The 17,132-nt window shown below is 37.3% G+C and overlaps 1 protein-coding gene across 4 annotated transcripts in view; it reads right to left on the reverse strand.

Annotated features, from left to right (window-relative positions):
- TP63 (tumor protein p63) overlaps positions 1-16,872 on the reverse strand; it is a 219,381-nt gene extending 202,509 nt beyond the window's left edge. For all 4 annotated transcript variants that reach the window (XM_040621450.1, XM_008705162.2, XM_040621451.1 and 1 more), the window contains exon 1: positions 16,664-16,872. In XM_040621450.1, coding sequence (XP_040477384.1) covers positions 16,664-16,776 — 113 coding nt within the window. In that variant the 5' untranslated portion in view covers positions 16,777-16,872. The remainder of the gene's footprint in view (positions 1-16,663) is intronic.
- Positions 16,873-17,132: the final 260 nt, after the last annotated feature.

Genomic DNA, 17,132 nt, shown 5'->3' on the forward strand with positions numbered 1-17,132 from the left:
AAAAAAAACATTATTTTACTTAAGTACTTATTTATTTCATATGTTTAGTGGGGTACTTCCACTGGTTTTGTACTTTAAGACATTTGCTGGCAAATGGGTCTCATACTTTCCCAGCTTTAGCTAATAAGCACAAAGTTGTCTCGCAAATAAATGGGGGATTAGGTATATAGCATTTACTATGAATAACATAAACACACATAAAGAGAGGATCTAATCATCATTTGATTCTTTAATCTTTTCAGCCCTAGTGGAGGGTGGGCTGAAATTCAACCATTTCTCCCCCAAGCACAAAGGACCACATGAAAGACTTGAGATGCTTCTCCCTAACACACTCTTTCAGAGCTAAAATAACAAAGACTAACAATCCGTTTAGATTTAATCCCTTAAAAAATATAAATGTTATAGACAACTAGACAAGCATCTTATTATAAATGAAACATGGTTTAGGGCAAAAGCTTTAAGAAAATTAAATGCTCAAAGGAATTTTTCCTTAATATTTACAGCTCCTGAAAGCTTGCCTACCACATACCCAAAAGATCTAGTTTTAGGTAGACTCAACCGAGACATCTGGAAAATTATGTTATTTGAGTATTATTACAAAAGTAACAGCAGCAACAACATGACCAGCAGGTACCCTGATTTAAAAAGATGACGGTACTTGTTTTAATTCAGTCTAAATTTAGGAGATAACTACTGAGCAGAATTTTACGACAATTATGGAAGATAGTTCATAATAGTTATGTGTATTAGGGACAAGTTAGAAACTGAGATATAAGATTCATCGCCTTTTGTAAGTAAAGCAAAAATATAGTGGATCTCATTGGCAAAGCTACCAAAGAGAAATGATCTCAGGCCAAAACTAGAGTTAACTTCAGTCAAGCATATTAACATCTCTAAAGGAAGAACCTGCTAGTCAGAGTGCCGTGGAGAATTTCTTGGTCCTTGGTCAGGTCTGAGGAATACGAAGAGAGGTACACTCTGTTGGGTCTCTGGCTCTGTTCTGACACCTGTATAGTCTGGCCCAAGAATGAGTATTTATATGTTCCTTTCAGTGTGTATCTTTATGGAGTTAGTTATATGGAGATGGATTGATCGGGTTAACAAATTATCCATTCACCTCCATTCCATATTCATCTAGCAACATTCTGAATCTAATTTGCTATCTCCTACAGTAAGTCTGAAGGAAAAGAATAGGCTTATCAGTCAACAGAAGCTTATTCAAGACAGTCATAATATAAGACAGTCTTCTTATAAGAGTTAACACATTGACTTTCTCATTTTCATGTATCAACCTCAGAGTATTTAGTTAACCAAGAAATTGATCTTGTGCTGAAACATCAGGTTTCTAAGCTTTCAAGGTTGAGAACTAGCTTTGAATGGGCGTACACTCACTCAGGTAAGGCCGTGCTGTGGAAATGAAATGCCCTTTTACAGATGACAACCAAGCCCCAAATAGGGTCCATCTGTAAACTTGAACAATTGTATTGGTCATCTTTTGAAATACGTCCTTGATACCACCACTATTTATCACCTTAGTACAAAGCACCACCAACTCTCATCTGGAACAAAAGCCCCTAGACTTGGTCTCTATAGTCTTCTACCCACAGAGCACACAGCCAAAATGTTTCTTTAAAATGTAAGAAAAAATAAAATCCTTATGAGAGAAATATCAATCCTTCTTTACATCTACCTTCTGCAGTCCAGCTCTCTGACAATTGGTCTCGCCTCCTAACTCTGCTTTTGCTCACTCTGTTCCAGTCACTCTGATCTCCATGCACTCCCTGCCTGGGATTCTCTTTCTCGCCCAGATTCCCTTCATGTTCCTTTCAGATCTCCACTCAAATGTCACTTCATCTAAGAGGATTTAAAGATGGCCATCCGTTTAATATAGTACTTCTTCCAAACCTCTCATTCTCTCTCTATATCCTTTACCTTGACTCACTTTTATACAGAGAATTGCTACCACTCAACATATCATGTGTTGATTTGTGGGCTGAAGATATAAGTTCCATGATAACAGCGACAAGTTTTTACTCACCACTCTGTGAAATAGGGCTTGGCACATAAATGGTATTCGGTACATTTTGTAAATTAACAGTTGCAAGAGAAAAATATGTAGTAACAAAAAGCCTATTTGATTAGAATCCAGGATTCTACCTTTGCCTCCAACTAGGCATCTGTGTGACGTTCGTCACGTTACTGGCTCTCTACCTTCAGGTTATTTATCTATAAAATGGAAATAATAGCTCTGTGGCTCAAATCCTATATGTGAAAGGGTTTTACATAATGAAGCCCTGAACAACTATGAGGGATTTGGACAAATAAGATGCCCAAGCTTACAAACAGGACAGGTGGCCAAGTTTAGCAAGAGAAACAATGTATTGTGAGTAATGGTGACTGTGAGTCCTGATTCCTCTGCTGACCAGCTCTGTGATGTTGGCTTAATTACCCAACCATTTCAAGCCTTATTTCCCTGATGAAAGAGAAACTTTTTCCAGTATGATTTTTTCACTCATTTTTAAGAAATATATCTTATCAGGAAAAACAATATAAGTAATAGTGACTAAGGAATTTGTATTAGCTCTTTCTCCATAACTCATCAGCCACAAGTAAGTTACTGAACACCCACATGTGTCTAGTCCTGTTCTAGGTGTTTGGGATAAATCAGGGCACAAATGAGACAAATATCCTGCCTTTATGGAGTTCGACTTGTACTGTGGACAAATAAACAATACATATAACAAGTAAACAAAATAGTGTTTTGAAAGGAGGAATTACATGGACAAACAGCGTAGTAAGGAACTGGGGACTCACTCTGTTGAAGGGGATGAAGGGAAAGGAGTCAGGTTACAATTACATAAGAGGACATGACATTTGATCACACAGTCATTGAAAGACGTTTTTTCCTCTTCCTCTCTTCCCTGCTCTCACCTTTTTTTCCCCTTAAAATTTTGAAACTGCTGATATTGTGAATGATGCTGCAATGAACATACGGATGCATAAAAAATTGAAACTATGCTATCAATACATTTTACTTAAAATTATAGAATTATGTATTCCCACTGAGGCACATATTATAATAATATACCTTTGAAGAAATACTATTATAAGAGAACTTTGAAATTAGTCATTTAATCTTTGCATGCAGAAATTTGTAAGCATCTTAATTATGACATGCGGGTGATCTCATCGGGTCTTAATATTGATTTCTTTAAAAGAAGTGATATTTTGTATTCATTCATCAGCTGATGGACACTTGGGCTGTTTCCATAATCTGGCTATTGCAGATAATGCTGCTACAAACGATCAGGGTGCATGTATTCCTTTGAATTAGTATTTTTGTATTATTTTGGTAAATACCTAGTAGTGCAACTGCTGGATCATAGGGTAGTTTTATTTTTAACTTTTTGAGGAATCTCCATACTGTTTTTTAGAGTGGCTACACCAGTTGGCATTCCCATCAACAATGCAAGAGGGTTCCCCTTTCTCTGCATCCTTGCCAATACCTGTTGTTTCTTGTGTTGTTGTTTTTAGACATGAAGATGTGGAATATTACTTGCCCATAATAAGAATGACTCTTGCCATTTGCAATGACATGGATGGAGCTAGAGCATATTACGCTAAGTGAAATAAGTCAGTCAGAGAAAACAAATACCACATGATTTCACTCATGAGTGGACTTTAAGAACCAAAACCAACAAGCAAAAGGAAAGAAAGAGGGAGAGAGGCAAACCAAGAAATGGGCTCTTAACTATAGAGAACAAACTGAAAACTGATGGTCGCCAGATGGGAGGGTTGGAGGATGGGTTAAACAGGCGATGGGGATTAAGGAGTGCACTTCTGGTGATGAGCAGCGGTGGTGTATGGAAGTGTCGAATCATTATACTGTGCAATTGAAACATTATGCTATATGTTCATTAACTGGAATTTAAATTTAAATAAAAATTAAAAGAAGCACTATTTTCATTGCAAATGAAATAAATAGCAATATCTTCAAAACTCATGCATATTCTTTAGTCCAGTTATTTGGAAATTCATGATTTTTAGTGTTAATTTTTCCATTCTTGGGAGTAGAGGAAGAACAGAGGCTTTTTTTTTTTTTATGACAATGACCCCCTCATTTGGCTTCTACTTTCCTAGGGGGGCTGCATGCATGCTGCCCGGGTAGCTGTACGTTATAAGAGGATGATGGTTAAAGGGAGGCCAGCTTTCTGACAGCAAACCACGTGTGTCTTTGTAATGACTTTCCAGGTGAACATAATGAATCATTTCTCTCCATCAGCCCTCTGGATTGTTTTGCGTGACTACAGAAGCCACCAGAGGAGAACCTGTTAAGTAGTACCCTCTAAGAGAGAGGTTGTTGAAATTATCGGTTATGTTTAGTATCTTCGGTCAACTACTCATCATAGAACATAGACATCTGAACCAGTCATGGTCTTAGCACCGATACTCCCATTTTTAGAAAACTTTTATGCCCCAGCAATGACCTAATTTTTAGGGTGTGACTAATTAAGAAAAAGCCCAAAATAACAAAACAGTCATTTTTAGCCGAGAATCTGATATTGGAGAACCACATCAGCATTTAGATTGCTGTTTATAGTGACCCTCCTCTTTGTGTATTAAAAACTATCACCTGCAAGCTGGGGTGGAACATTTGTGTCTCTTTGTTAGGACTCCTGGAGTTCTTGGAAGTGACAAAGTGCCAGACAAATGCAATTATTTATAGTCTGTCTCCGTTCAATGAAAAGGATCCATAAGCTGCTGTTGCCAGGAGTAGCATTAGTTACCCAGCCTGACAGTTTCATTTCAGGGTTCTCCTTGGTGGAGACTGAACAGAATTCTTGAGCAATGAAAATCATGGCACTCCCTTGTGACTAGAGAAGCCTGTTTCAGACCCAAGCTGCCTCTGGGTTCTAGCAGCATCTGCCCTACATGCAGTCGTCATGTCAAACAGTGTGAGAACAAAACCATTTTGTCAGGGAGTAAATTATGGGTGTGGCCAGCACACATTGCTAGTCTCAAACCCGATTCACTTGCTTTTCTCACTTTTTCAACTTTTTGGCCAAGATTTATTTCTGTTAAAAGGAGAAAAACTCCAATAGGTTGCGTTCCCACCTGCCTACGTCTTCTATTTGGTCCTCACTTGGTCTAAAACCACGTATCAAGGAAGGGAAAGGCAGATCAGGAGTGAGGGGGAGGGCACAAAAGTATACAAATATAGAGCAAAAACATTTCAATGGAGTTAAGTAATTATTGAATACCTACTACGTACAGGACTCAAGGTCCTCAGAAATAATTAAGAGCTTAGTCATTTAAGCAAATATAAATACTGTAAGATAAAAATAAATTTCTATGGTATATAAGAGAGGAACATAACACATTCATGGTAAGCCAAAGTTTCATTCACTCATTCATTTATGTACCATGCATTTGTAGGACACTTTGTTCTCAAATTGGGCTCTCTACGGTTGTATTTATGGTACGAAAGATGCTTGGTAACATTTTCCCTCTTCAGATTTAGACTGTTTTTCTAGAATGTTAAATGGTTTTATGGTCTCTAAGCATAAAAAAGACAAAATTTATGGCAAAAACCAGTCCTCCACAAAACTGACTGTTAACTAAGACACTGACCATTAAAAAAAAAAAAATTGTAGAAATCAGGACCCAACTCATCTCCACCAGTGTCTAGCTGTTTTTAACCTGGACAAGTTACTCTGTGCCTCAATTTCTTCATTTATGCAATCTGAAAAATAAGATCTATGGCCCATAGAGAGCTTATTATGGGCCAGATGCTATCTTAAGCCATTTACACAATTAACTCATTTAATTCTCAAAGCAACCCCAGTCAGGTAGAGGCTGCTATGCATGAGGGAACAGACACAGAGATTAAGTTAGGAGATCTAACAATTGGCAGAGTGAGAATCTGCACCAAGGCACACAACCCCAAAATCCAGTCTCTTAAACATTATACTACCTATTGGGTTAGCAGTTAATACTAGTAAATCTTAAGGTGGTTTGAGGATTAAATGTATAAAATTAAATAGAATAGTTTCTGGGATATAGTAGGAATTCAATAAATATTAGATACTCAGCAGCCTTATGTCTCACCCTCATTTTCTAAAAATACAGTATCAAAAGTTGAGATCTTTAAAAATTCGTCATTATGGTTTCTGTCATTGCCCTACTTAATAAATAAGTGCTCATTAAAACCACATCATTTTATATCCATCGAATTAGCAAAATTTAAAAATAGTAATAGTAAAAGCTGGGACTCTGGCAAAACACATTGGCATGTCCTTTTAAATAGTAATGTTTTCCAGAAACTTGAAAAATTATATCGCCTTTTATGCGTCAACCCTCTCATTTCTTAGATGGCAGCATATTGTGGGGGAAGCACCAAAGTCTTCAGATCAGATAGTCCTGGTTTCAAATTCTGACTCAGATGAGAATGAAAATACAAAGAGGTCCTTCCACTTACTTCCAGTAAAGTCACACTGGTCAATTAGTTATCTCTCTGAGCATTTTTCCCTTGTCTGCAAACTGGGATATTACTTTCCTCAAAAAAATGTATTACATGAAATAATGCAGATAAATTACATGGCACTTTGTATGGATTGAACCTGTATTAGTTTGTTTTCCTTAAATATTTGTTCCAAGGAATGATCCCAAGGAAATAACTCAAAAGAAAGGTGATTATATTTTAATTAAAAAAAAAAAGATTTTATTTATTTGACAGAGAGAGAGACAGCCAGCAAGAGAGGGAACACAAGCAGGGGGAGTGGGAGAGGAAGAAGCAGGCTCCCAGCAGAGCAGGGAGCCCAATGTGGGGCTCGATCCCAGGACCCTGGGATCACGCCCTGAGCCAAAGGCAGACGCTTAATGACTGAGCCACCCAGGTGCCCCTATATTTTAAATTTTTAATAAAAATTATAGGGGCACCTGGGTGACACAGTTGATTGAGCGTCTGACTCTTGGTTTCAGCTCAGGTAGTGATCTTGGGGTCATGGGATTAAACCCTGAGTAGGGTGCCATGCTCAACATGGAGTCTGCTTAGGATTCTCTCTCCTGCTCCTTCTGTCACTCCCCTCCACTCTCACATGCTCTCTCTCTCACTCTCTCTCTCTCAAATAAATAAATCTTTTAAGAAAACTTTAATAAAAATTATAATCAACCTAAATGCTCAATAAAGGAAATAAAACCATTAAGTTGCCAATGAGATCCTTAGGCAGTTACTTATGTTAAGTGCAAAAATACATGACAAATTGAAAGTTATGATATAATTTATATAGTGAATAAAGCATTTATTATTTTATTATAACTTCCATGTATAAAAAATTAGAGACCAAAAAACAACTGTCTTACTATATTTTTCCTTGTTGGCTTCCATTATTGTTGGAAACATGTTATTTGTCTAATAAACAATTTTTTATATCATTAATATCAAGTCCCAAGTACCTTTATCTGAATGTTTCATCTGAGAATACCTAAAGTGTTCTAATATTTATGTTTCCTCCTGAGTTTCAGTGATCGTTCTTAACCTCACACTTAATTCAGATGATTCTAGAACCAGTTTTGCTACAGTAAAAACAGTACTAAAAGCCTCTGAATTTTCAAATTTCTTATCATATATCTAAAATCTAAGATTATTAAATATTTACTGAACACTATTGAATAGTTTTATAGTTTACAATGTTGAACTATTTAAAGCATTATCCTTTTTCTCTCTTTATTCCCAGTCACCCAAACCAGAAGTATTTATCAATTTATTTTAATATTAGCTAATTTACAAAGCTCCTTTAAAAACATGCTTAGCAACTCGGATAAACTACATACTAAGAAAAAATCAATTTTTTATAAAATCCAAAATTATATGTCAGCTTCATGTATTTTTATTTTGGATATGTTATTGTCATAATTACTTATTTTTTTTGTTTACAAAATGCCCCAATTTCACTTTTGCAGAGGAACGCTTAGACTGGTTAAAAAAAAGTGTTTTGTGATATTTTTAGCTTTTTCATATATATTCTGTCTTCCCTAGAAGCAGAGAAATAGCTTCTGTGAAAGAAAAAAGAAGGAAGGAAGAAGAAAAGCAGAGAGGGGGAAAAAACAAACAAACCAACAAAATAACAAGCTTTCTACTTTATTGCTTTGAAGGATTCAAGAATGAGAGATAAAATTGTATATAGTTGTACATACGGAAGATAAGGTGGTACATAGAAGCCCAGATCGAAGGGCTGGTAGTGAATTCATAGGGAGGACAACACTGAAGGCTTCTGCTCAGGGAGAAAACTTGATTCTACATGAGGTTTTGCAGAAAGCATGTCAGTGCACATGTGATACGTAGGATGGCCTACATTCACCAGCACTAACTTGAAAGATAAGGACTTTATTAATATGCCAAGTTTTCACGAAGAAATCTCAATTAGATCCACATCAACTTCTACAGGATACTTAAAAATCACTGACACAGGTGCAAAGATTTATAACACTAGAGAGTATCAATAAAGATGCTGAAAAAATTCATTTTGACTGGAAGTGTTTAGATTGCTCAAAATTTAGTTTGAAAACCCTGTCTAGCAGAAAGTTTTCATTCATTCGCTGAGATAACAAAAATGTGAAAGAGAAAATAAAATGGAAACACATCTTATTAGCACTTCCTATTTGGAGGAGGTTGCAATATTATGGAAAAGTTGGAAGGTATTTTTCTCAATGAAAACTTTGATAAATATACTATATTTTATTTACGTAGTTAAGAAGTAAATGACATTAGTAAATTCAAGCATAAAGATGAAAGTTTGGCTGAACCAGAAAAAAAAAAGAAGGAAAACTAATGACGAATTTCAGATAAAATATGTAAAGCTTGGTATTTCTTTAAGAGGAAGGAGGAGAGGGGCAGAGGGAGAGGGAAAATCTTAAGCAGGCTGCATGCCCAGCACAGAGCTCAGTCTCACGACCCTGAGATCATGACCTGAGCTGAAATCAAGAGTCCGATGCTTAACCAACTGAGCCACCCAGGTGCCCCTGCAGAGCTTGGAATTTTTGAGGAAGCTGTAATGAAATGTCAGGATATGTTAGGGCAAGCAGGTTAATGCAGTCAAAATCTTAAGGTATAACATATTTAACTTCAGAAGGCAGTCTGTTCCATGTTATCCCTCTCATGAATTTGTGTGTTTTCTATTATTTAACTCAATCTATACCACCATTTGTAAAAAAAGCTTACATTAAAAATTCACCCTAGGTAACCATGTGGTTGATTAAATTATCACACCAGCATCCAATTCTGTACTTCTTGAGTCAAAATGCTTTATCAGTTTTAACATTATTGTGATGCTGGTTTTCCCCTCAATTATGAAAGAGCTAACCAAGTTCATGGAAAGTGAGAAAGGGTGTTTTCTGTTCAACTTGACAAATTAAGCTTGCTCATTTGAAAAAGAGAAAAAGGTACTGGAAATTTGAAAGTGGCAAGGGGATTTTGAGCCTTACAACATTTTTCTTTTACCTTAACAATTTCTGAACTTAGAGGCTAATTCGTAATAAAGACTCAGATATAAAGGGAGACTAGAAGGCAAACAATAAGAACAGAGTGACGATTAATTCTCTCCATTTAAATTATCCCCCAAATATTATGGCTTAAGGTAAAACCGACATGTTAATAACTGTCATTTCCAAAACCCTGACTAACCAATAAGTACACATCACCTTATGTCCATTTCTCATCCTATTTTAAACGGAACAAAGTGACTTTCAGAGGTTGGGAAGTGCGTAATTACATAGACTGAAGTCTTTGGACTTTGATCATAATTATAGTGCTTTATCCATCCATCACTTGTTGCTTGAGGACTGTTCCTGGCGAGTTATTTAAAGGAGATAGGAACTCTGTCAGGACAAATTTGAGCTGCAAAACAGCTAATCAGAAACTTGGCTCTCTTGACTTGAAACAGATTGAAAATTGCCACTTTAATCTCACAATCCATTTGGCTCTTAAGTAAAGTGAGAACTTGAAGTCTCCCTTTAGGAAGGCATGTATCTGTTGTTCATATCATTGGGTACCTTTTTAGAAGCTTCTATTGAGACCCTGGGTCCAAGTTTGCCTCACTGTAGTGGTCTCAAAATGGACTGTGCAAACAAATGAATGCTCTGCGGAGGTTGATAAAAAAAAATTGCTAGTTTTGCATTCCTTCCCCTCACCCTCCATTTTCCAGAGAAAGGTAGCAATGCAATTGTAAACCGAAAATTAACTGGGAAACTACAGCATCAGAAGGTCTAGAGCTGTGTTTTCAGTAGTGGCCTGAGAACGACATGAATCGAAATGGTTTTCATTTACACTGCAATCCCAAGGCTCCACCAAGACTTATCTAATCATGGTCTCAGGCTGTGGATGTAATATCTCTCGTAATTCTTGACAACATCAAAGGTGAAAATGAATGTTACCGTGTTTTCCTGAACCTGAAGTTGGGCATTACAATTTTGGGCTTCAGTTACCATCTATGATTTGAATAGAAATGTACCTCCAGGGCACCTGGATGACTCAATTGGTTAAGCGTCTGCCTTTGGCTCAGGTCATGATCCCAGGATCCTGGGATCAAGCCCCACATCGGGGCTCCTTGCTCAGCAGACAGCCTGCTTCTCCCTGTCCCTCCGCTGCTCCCCCTGCTTGTTCTCTCTCTCTCTCTGTGTCAAATAAATAAATAAAATAGGGGCGCCTGGGTGGCTCAGTCGTTAAGTGGCTGCCTTTGGCTCAGGACGTGATCCTGGAGTCCTGAGATTGAGCCCCACATCGGGCTTCTCCCCTGGGAGCCTGCTTCTTCCTCTCCCACTCCCCCTGCAATATATATAAAAAAAGAAATATACCCCCATGCATGTCGAGGAACGTTGACAGATGCCACTAATAAAAATCACCCTTCCAACTTGCGGCCTCCAGGGTGGGTGATCTGCACTTGCAGTCGTCAGCAAGCATGCCTCTCCCTACCCTTCCTTGCACCTTGTTATAGGATTTCTATATTTGATTCTAATATTTGGATTCCTTGAGTCTAGGATTATATCTTATATCTCTGCTATTTCCACTCAGCACCAAGAAATAAAAAATAAAGAAAGTTCCTGGAATCCTTTAGTTAAACAAATCAAAACAAAACATAGTTTTAGTTTTCATGTTTACAATTTGGGCATAAAAATCCTTTGCCTGGTGAATTAGTTTCCTACCACTGCCGTAATGAGTGGCTTAAGCCAATACAAATGCATTATCTTAGAGTTCTGTAGGTCAGAAGCCTGATGCAGGTCTCACTGGACTGAAATCAAGGTGTTGGCAGGGCTGCATTCCTCCTGCAGGCTGTGGGGGAAAATCTGTTATCTCGCCTTTTCCAGTGTCTAGAGGTGCCAGCCTTGCTTGGCTCATGCTCCCCTTCCAACTTCAAAATCTGTTGAGTCGTTTCTCACATCACATCCCTGCCTCTTTTTCTCCCTTCAACTTTCACTTTTAAGGACTCTCACGATTACATTGAACTCACAAGGGTAATCCAAAATAATCTACCTATTTTAAGATCATCTGATCAACAGCCTTAATTCTATTTGAAGCCTTAATTCCCTTTTGCTGAGTAATAGCACATATCACAGGTTCTGAAGATGAGGACCTGGTCATCTTTAGAGGTCATTATTCTGCCTACCACACCTGCCTACCTCCCAGGTGGATCCGATACATAAAGGACTGGGAAATACTTCGTCAATGGTAAAGGTCTATACAGTTCTAATAAAATGATAATATGTTCTGTGGTAGAAATAATATTGAACTGGATCATGAGACTTAAATTCTAGATCTGGTTCTGCTACTGTTTTGTTCTGTGATTTGGGGAAAATCACTTAAGCCCTCTGGGATTCAGATTACTCAATCTGAATTGTGAAGTATAAACATGGACAGAGACAAGCCAAGATCATACCAAGACCCATAATTGCTCTTAATTTAAAGATGATATCAAGCAAAATGGAACTTAAGGTATGCCCACATGAGGACACGATCCTCGCTGGAAACTAATCCCCAGTATGCTGGTGTGCTGCACACACAGTAGTAAAACTGAGGAATACACTAAAGCAATGCATTTCAGAGATCTGTTGGATTCATATACAATTCTCCACGTCCCAACTGTGAAGAGTAGATCAGAGGCTGTAATCCCTAATTACTTTATGAGGAAACTTTTATTTAAATAGCTTAAATGATTTCATGAAGGTCATGTAATCAGTTAGTGGTGGAATTAAGACTATTATTCAGACCTTTTGACAAGTTCTATGTGCATTCAGCTAACGCACTCCCCTGCCTCCCTGCCATTTAAATGCACTTACAGCCCAGGAGTAGCATCTAGAATTCTAATACGTCATACTTTGGACTAACCACAAATGATCATAAAGGTCTTTTAGAATTTATTCTTGTGAAAATTGTAAGGGTTTGAAGCAGGATTTCTCCCCCTTGGTTACAACTGATGGATACATTAGTCCCCGTTGATAAATTGTACTTTCATATTTCTTTATGAACCAGTTCTTCCTGCCTTCTGCCTTGCTTCAATCCAAGTACAACACACACAGACTGTAGCGTGTTGGGTTGTTATAGACAGAGAAACAGTGACTATGGAGATGGCTAAAATGAATGGATTAGCCTTACTAAAAGCTGGTTTGCTCACTGCAGTGAATGGATACATCCTTTATGTCACATCAGAAGTTGTATCATTATATGTTATATCAATTTTGGAAGACTTTGTGCATAGACAACACTGTGGGCATATATTTTATCTTTGTACTTGCCATGATCCTGACAGGAATAAGAGCACTTGAAAAAAGAGTGATTGTAGAGAGTTTAATGAAGGGACTGTTTGCCAAGGCATAAAGGATAGGATATGGCTCTTTGGAGTTAGTAGTGGCTGGGAATGCTTACCATTTCTATGCAGGAAAGAGAGGGAGGGTAGACACACGGACCTATGGCAAGGTGCTGTCTGACAGGACCTGCAGCCTTTAAAAGAAAACCCAACAGGGAATTGGCCAGGGAAACATGTACCCTAATTTCCCTCCTTACGCACTTCCTTTTTTGAATTTAAATTCAATTAGCCAACATAGAGTACATCATTAGTTTTTGATATAATGTTCAATGATTCATTAGTTGCATATAACACCCAGTGCTCATCACATCTCCTTCTGTGCTTCTAACCCAAGAGGAAACCAGAGGAGAAAGGAAGTGTCAGTGTAGTCTGTAGGAGCCAGCTTCCTAAGGTACAGAACAAGAAGAAGAATGGAGGATGCATGTGGAGAGGCAGGTGAAGGACACCCAACACAGAGCTGCATCTGCCCTTTTGTGATATTCTGTCATAAACGAAATGATGTTCCCCTAGAAGTTCTCTGTCATCACACTTCCCTTTGGGATATATTTAGAAAACGTACTTAAGACCTTTTAACTAGTAAAGCATAAAATTCACAATCAATATGCAATTTGCACAGGAAATGCTTCTTACTCATCCATATACCATGTTAGCACTTTGGACTTTTTTGAGTAGAGGGTGACCGGCAAAAATGATACAAAATCACCTCGCAAATGGCTTGAATCATAACCGGTTGCGTTTCCTCTTATTTTTAGCCCTCAGCTATCATATTATTTCAAAATTTGATCTTGATTCATATTTATCACTTCAACTGGTTTATTTTCAAAATTACATTTTGAAAGGATTTAATCTGTCTTTTAGAATTACTCAGTTTAGAAATCTATTTTAAAAAAACTGTTGGCAATTCTAAAAACTAAAGGGTGAAAGAAGGCCCGAATTATTACCCAACAATAAACTAACGGAGATTTAGATTGTAAAATGCTACATTTTAGATTCATTTTGATTTTTTACCTAATAAAAAATAAACAGAGCTCACTGTTTACAGTTTTCATTTTTAAGGAAAAGGTAATCTACCCATTCGCTCTTCTTTATTGATCTGGCATAGCATTTCACCTATGGTTCGACATTTTTGTTAAAATCAAGTTAGCAATAAAAGGACAAGCCTTGATTTTCCCCACCTTTTCTTCTTTGTAATGGTCAATATCATCAAAGGGGGAAATTTTAGCCCTAAAGTTTTCATGCCCTTTTGATTATCAGAAAAGTTTTTGCAGAGACTAAAGTAAATTAGCATCAACACTGGAGCACAGCTAAATGTATTGCATGTCAATACGTTTAGGTGCAAAGAAAAAAAAACCAGAGGGTGAAATCTCAATTTTAATTGAGAGAATAATTATCATAGAACTTTGAAATTGGCTTTTTGGGAATGGCATTAACATTCAGTAATAAATGATAATAGCGTCTCTCATTTATTCTATTCTGTAATAAAAGGAAACCATGCATTAAGGTAGCTTGGAGTTAAAAATAACAAGATATCCTGTTCTTTCCTTTTTTGAAAATTTCCTTTCATGACTTCTTTCTAAAGACGAGGTCAGGAAAAAAGACAAATTTAACTATGTAGATGACTATGATTATGGAATGATTAAATTTGGTCTTTCTTAAAATAGATTTTGTAAACTGAGAACTACAAGGTTTGTCTGCTAAGAAAAAGCAACTCAAACCCATTCACTCACTAGGCATTAAAGAGAATATTACTCTTACATTGACAATACGTGATATTGTAGATTTCTTATGATAAAAATCCACCTACTCATTTTTCACTAAGTAGTATGGACAAGAAAATAGTAATAATTCAGTCTTTAAAATACGTGACAAAAACAGTTAAAATATTTGAGGGAAACAGATCTGTTATTAAGTATATAAGTACCACAGAGGTAAATAAATGAACGTTATAGCCATATCTTACTCATTTTGCTCTTTCCAGTGCCTTGCACAGAATAGAGGCTCGGCAACAAACATTTCTCTGCTCTTTAATTTAGCTGCAAGTTAAGTTTTCATTACAAATGGACGGTACACAATCTTGCTGAACACAATTTATTAAACTATTTTAATGTACTATTAGTATTTTGAATTTTACAGTGTGTCAGAAACAGATGATTTTTGTTCCATGAATTAACAGGTTTGGGGGACAATATGAGAAACAATTTTCTCATTTACTTATATTTACAGGCTTCTCTCATCCATCACTGGAAATGCCTGTAGACAGGGGTGTACAGGGTTGACGTGTGGGTTGCTAGTCAATAGAAGAAAGTTTCTTCTAGAGCTGAGATGGATCCAAGCACCTACTTTAAAAGAGATGTCCTCAAGGGAGGCATTATACAGCTAATATTTCATCGGAACTATGCTCTTAGAAGACCACTTCAAAAGATTTTTAGTAGAACAGAAAATTTTGAGTCTGGAAAACAATTTTGAGAACTCGAAAACGTAGGGTGTTTTGCTCTTTCTTGACCCAACCCCCAACTCCAATGAAACTAATTTGCAAGTTATCCAAGAACATAAACTCCAGAGCCCTTCGTTTTTGCTAGCGTTGTGATTGGTGGCAGAGAGCAAGGCAGGAATCAGATCACGATTCACATTTCTCATTTCAACCTGGATGACTGCAAACTTGCTCCCTCTCGCTCTCTTCCCCCCCCCCCTTTTTTTCCCTCTCTTTTCTTTCTCCACCATTTACCTTTCTGCCTTACTTTTCTGTTTCTGCTTCCTCAGACAGCCCATCAGAAACCTCACAGGAAGAGGAACAAAGTCTACATCATCCACATTAGTGTCCTACTGGTGACAAGTCATATTAATGAAAAAAGATCACACATCTTCCGTAATTGCCTAGGCAATGTGACAGTAACTGAGCCCTGCCCAGAGAGCCCACTCCACTTCTGGTATGAGCTTCCAATAAGCTTCGGTGGTGACTGACAAGTTAACCCCTTTGGAACCCCACCATTTCAACACTCAGAGGACCTCTCTCATTACTCTTATAAAATAAAGTACGAAATTCCAACATCAAATCTCATGCTGTTAAATTAACAACATCACACTGCTACATACGACTTAAATATCTCCCATAACTTTATGACTGGAAAAACACTGTTCAGATTTCATTTACCAGTTTAAAAATAGCAAACTCTAATTTGAAACACATACACACACATCGTGCACACTCACTAATATTCCCTCTTAGTGCTAGGCAAATGTTCCTTCCTATAAACATAAATAAAATTCAGTACAATCATAAATTTTAAAAGTCAGATTTGTCAAAAGATGATGTTTGTTATGAAACAAATCAAGAAGACATTATTTCTTAGAGCCAAAATGACAAGCCACAATCTGTTGGCATAACAATGGCTATTCATCTATTTTTTAATGTATAAATCAAAATTATTCCGTGTTTATTTTGACTTGAGGATAGTCTATAGATTATTATATCCCGGACCAATGAAATTTCTTCTTCCTGGGTGGGTGAGTGCTAAGCAAGGCAAATAACAGATTTTAAACCTCTGCACATGGTGTGATCATTTTTTTTTAAAGAAACCATAGGAAGCTTGTCTTCCAACTTTGTCACTTTGTAGATCCAGACATGAACTAAAAAAGAAAATTAGAAAAGATGCCCGTAGACCACTCTAAGTTCACAGAAAGTCCAAAATAATATCACTGTGCTCATAAACAAGGAGGGGTTGCTCTTTGTAGACAGCAGAAACACTCATAATACACAAGGCACTCCAATTAAGTTTTGATAGAAGTTACGTCACGTTTCAACTCACCGCTGGATGTAGGGGTCGGGACAGTACTGTAGGGTGGCACACCGTGAAGTTTCACAATTCATTTCCTTCAACTCTCTTTGACAATCAACCAATGGAGAACAATTATAGAACATCTACACATATACCTGTGTATATATAGATAATAAAGCCAGGAGGCTAAAAGCAATAGGGTCAAATGCTATCAGACATAGAAGTTGAGACACTTCCCCCTTCACACACATTTGCAAAGAGGCGGAGCGTTTCTTGATTTTAGCCAATGAGATTCATCAAGTGACTCAAACATCAGAAACAGTTGATTCTTACCAGCTGGGCATCCTCTCTAAAATTGTTCTTCCCCGTCTACCACGGCTTTAGAGTCCTGGAGGTATAGTGGCCACACTCGTTGGCAACTTGGAGTCATCTCTGAACTTCTGGTCTCTCTGGTGATTGGATGCTGGCGTGAACAGCATCAGAGTTTAATTTCAGCAGC

The sequence above is a fragment of the Ursus maritimus genome, unplaced genomic scaffold (assembly GCF_017311325.1).
Source record: "Ursus maritimus isolate PB19 unplaced genomic scaffold, ASM1731132v1 scaffold_4, whole genome shotgun sequence".
Taxonomy (NCBI): Eukaryota; Metazoa; Chordata; class Mammalia; order Carnivora; family Ursidae; genus Ursus; species Ursus maritimus.